Here is a 3,701-nt window from a genome sequence, read left to right as displayed (position 1 = left end):
AGGGAGGGTCATTCGAGGGGTTAGGGTGTGGGACGTGCTGACCGAGAGTGTGGGGGGAGGGAGGGTCATTCGGGGGGTTAGGCTGTGGGACGTGCTGCCTGAGGGTTTGGGGGAGCAAGGTACAATCGAGGCTGTAAATGGAATTAGGTCAAGATCTGAAAAGGGGACTGGATGGAACAGAAATCAACAGTTACCCAATAAATTGCTCCCTTAGAGGGCCAGCTCAGACATTCAGAGCAAAGAGCCTCACTCTGCCCTTCAACCAATCTATGTCTCTTTGAGACACCTTCTAACCACTTCCAAGCACTTTATTGAAGTTTAGCCTCAATTTTTTTCTCAATGGCGTCTCCTTTTCACTGGACACCAGTCCACGAAAATGTTGCACATTCCACAGGGTCAAGCGCTATGCGGCTTGTGAACGATTGTCCAACACTTTGCCCATTTCCACTCCACCACCATCCCCACCTGCACAGGTATCACGCGGATCGAGAGGTGGGAACGAGCCAACCGGATGGGTCTCCGGCCTCCACATAACGTCAGGGAACTGCTCCATCATCATAAGACGGATATCAAATATCAAGAGAGGTTAGTTGCTTCAATTCATAACTGAGCATCCAACGGTCTTTCTGTGGTGGGAGCACAGAGGGAGGGAGGGAGGGGGTGTAAAATATTTCTACACCATCCATAGTCATTGGTGGCTGAGCCACGCATTAAAAACTGGTCATAACTGAAGTGGGCAGCCAGGAGGCAGCTACAGTTTAGCACATGGAATACAAACAGGGAGCAGAGTATTCTTAAACTGAAAGGTGACAGCAGGGCACTGCCATACAGACAGATCCGGGTATCTGGGACATGAACCGCAACAAGTTAGAGTTTTATTTGCAGGGATGAGCTGGCAAGATGGATACAGAACTGGCTTAGTCATAGGTGAGAGAAGGTAGCAGTTGAAGGATGCGTTTTGAAATGGAGGATTGTGACTAGTGGTGGCCCGTGGAGATCAATGCTGGGACCTCTGCTGTTCATGATCTACATAAACGATTTGGAGGAAAAGGTAGCTGCTGGAATTAGTAAGTTTGTAGACGATACAAAGACTGGTGGAGTTGTGGATAGTGAGGAGGATTGTCAGAGGATACAGCAGGAAAAAAAGTCAGTTGGAGGCTTGGGCAGAAAGATGGCAGATGGAGTGTAATCCAAACAAATGTGAGGTGCTGCGTTTTGGAAGGTCAAGTACAGGTGGAAATTATACAGTGAATGGCAAAACCCCTCGGAGTGCTGATATGCAGAGGGATCTGGGTGTGCAGGTGCACAGATCACTGAAGGTAGCAGCACAAGTAGATAAGGTAGTAACAAAAGGCTTTTGGAAGGGAATATAAGGATAGCCAAATTATCATGCAGCTTTAGTTCAGCTACACTTGGAATATTGTGTACAGTTCTGGTCACAATATTCCTGATGAAGAGGTTATGCTCAAAACGTCGAATCCCCTGCTCCTCAGATGCTGCCTAACTGGCTGCGCTTTTCCAGCATCACAATCTTTGACTCTGATCTCCAGCATCTGCAGTCCTCACTTCCTCCTACAGTTCTGATCACCATACTCCCAGAAGGATATGGATGCTTTGTCGATGGTATAGAAAACATTTACCAGGATGTTGCCTGGTATGGGGGGCTTTTAGCTTTGAAGAAAGGTTGGACAGACTGGGGTTTTTTTTTGTCTAGAACACAAGAGTTTGAGGGCGACCCCAATCGACATTTATAAGACTGTGAGTGGCATGGATGCAGCGGAAAGTATGAGGCTTTTTCCCAAAGGTGGAGGGGTCATTACTAGGGGGCACAGGTTCAAGGTGCGAGGGGAGGGGAAGTTTAACAGAGATGTGCAAGGTAAGTTTGCCACTCAAAGGGTGGTGAATGCCTGGAAGGCGCTGCCAGAAGAGTTGGTGGAAGTGGACACAATAGCAGCATTCAAGATGCAGCTGGACAATTACCTGAATAGGAAGAGGACAGAGGGATATAGATCCTGTAAGTGAAGACAGTTTCATTATGAATGTGCAAAATGTGGCAGTGCAGGCTGGGAGGGCTTACGAACCTGTTCCTATGTTGTATTGTGTTTTTGCTTTTTTTGTTCTGGAATCTCGGAGCAAGGTGATGAAACTGGAGAGGGCGCGGAGATTTATCAGGACGTTGCTTGAGGTGGACACTTTCACTTATGAAGAGAGATTGGTCTGACTGGGGTTATTCTCCTTGGAGCAGAAGAGACTAAAGAAGGACATGTTCGATGTATATAAAATCATGTGGTTGCGGAGTATAAGATCGTAAGACACAGAATTTATAGCAAAAGTTTACAGTGTGATGCAGCTGAAATTATATATTGAAAAAGACCTGGATTGTTTGTTAAGTCTCCCATCTTTTAGAATAGTAAAAGTCACACAATACCAGGTTATAGTCCAACAGGTTTACTTGGAAGCTCTAGCTTCATCAGGAGCAGCGCTCCAAAAGCTAGAGCTTCCAAATAAACCTGTTGGACTATAACCTGGTATTGTGTGACTTTTAACTTTCTAAAAGATGAGAGACTTAACAAACAATCCAGGTCTTTTTCAATATATAGATTAGATTGATTACAGTGTGGAAACAGGCCCTTTGGCTCAACAAATCCACACTGACCCGCCGCAGCGCAACCCACCCAGACCCATTCCCCTACACCTGCCACTAAGGGCAATTTAACATGGCCAATCCACCCTAACTTGCACATTTTTGGATAGTGGGAGGAAACCGGAGCAAACCCACGCAGACACGGGGAGAATGTGCAAACGCCACACAGACAGTCACCTGAGGCGGGAATTGAACCTGGGTCTCTGGTGGTGTGAGGCAGCAGTGCTAACCACTGAGCCACTGTGCCATCCACTGGTATTGTGTGGTTTTTAACTTTCTTGGAGGAAGTGAGGACTGCAGATGCTGGAGATCAGAGCTGAAAATGTGTTGCTGGAAAAGCGCAGCAGGCCTGGCAGCATCCAAGGAGCAGGAGAATCGATGAGCCCTTCTTCAGCCCTCATTCCTGAAGAAGGGCTCATGCCCGAAACGTCGATTCTCCTGCTCCTTGGATGCTGCCTGACCTGCTGCGCTTTTCCAGCGACACATTTTCAGCTCTGGCTTTTAACTTTGTCCACCCTAGTCCAATACCAGCACCACCAAATCATCTTTTAGAATGACCATGTTGGTTTCAGTTCTTTCATATGTAATCCCGCATTTTATTTAAAAGTTACATTCTCAAGTGAACTTTAACAATAGGTGCGACCTCTCCTCAGATAATGCATTGAGGGTGTGAGGTGCCCTGTGTGAGGCTGTCTGTGCCCCAATGTTCAGACTGATTCTATTTCTAATAAAGGGATTGACAGAATCTTACATAGATTCATGCAGCTTTTGAGCAAAATAAAATATAATTCTACAAGTACAAATTCACCCCACAAACTTATATGTGCATATGTGTGTGTGCATGTGTGTGTGCATGTGTGTGTGTGGTGGGGGGGTATGAGTGTCCGTGAGAGAGTGTGTATATGTCTATGAGTGTGAGTGTAAAGGGGTCTAAGTCTGTGAGAGGGTGTGTGTGCGGTTGTGAGTGTGTGACTGTATGAGAGACAGCTTGTGTATGAGAGAGGGTCGGTGTGTGTGTGTGTGTGTGTGTGTGTGTGTGTGTGTGTGTGTGTGTGTG

General features: G+C 46.6%; 1 protein-coding gene across 1 annotated transcript in view; it reads left to right on the top strand.

Annotated features, from left to right (window-relative positions):
* Positions 1 to 585, top strand: part of pold4 (DNA polymerase delta 4, accessory subunit) — a gene marked incomplete at its 3' end in the record, with an annotated part of 7,389 nt that extends 6,804 nt beyond the window's left edge. The window contains exon 3 of the mRNA XM_043685524.1: positions 474 to 585. Coding sequence (XP_043541459.1) covers positions 474 to 585 — 112 coding nt within the window. The remainder of the gene's footprint in view (positions 1 to 473) is intronic.
* Between the last annotated feature and the right edge of the window lie 3,116 nt (positions 586 to 3,701).

Source organism: Chiloscyllium plagiosum, unplaced genomic scaffold, assembly GCF_004010195.1.
Source record: "Chiloscyllium plagiosum isolate BGI_BamShark_2017 unplaced genomic scaffold, ASM401019v2 scaf_7301, whole genome shotgun sequence".
Taxonomy (NCBI): domain Eukaryota; kingdom Metazoa; phylum Chordata; class Chondrichthyes; order Orectolobiformes; family Hemiscylliidae; genus Chiloscyllium; species Chiloscyllium plagiosum.
The sequence above is the reverse complement of the archived record's forward strand: the minus strand, read 5'-3'. Positions and strand labels throughout refer to the sequence as shown.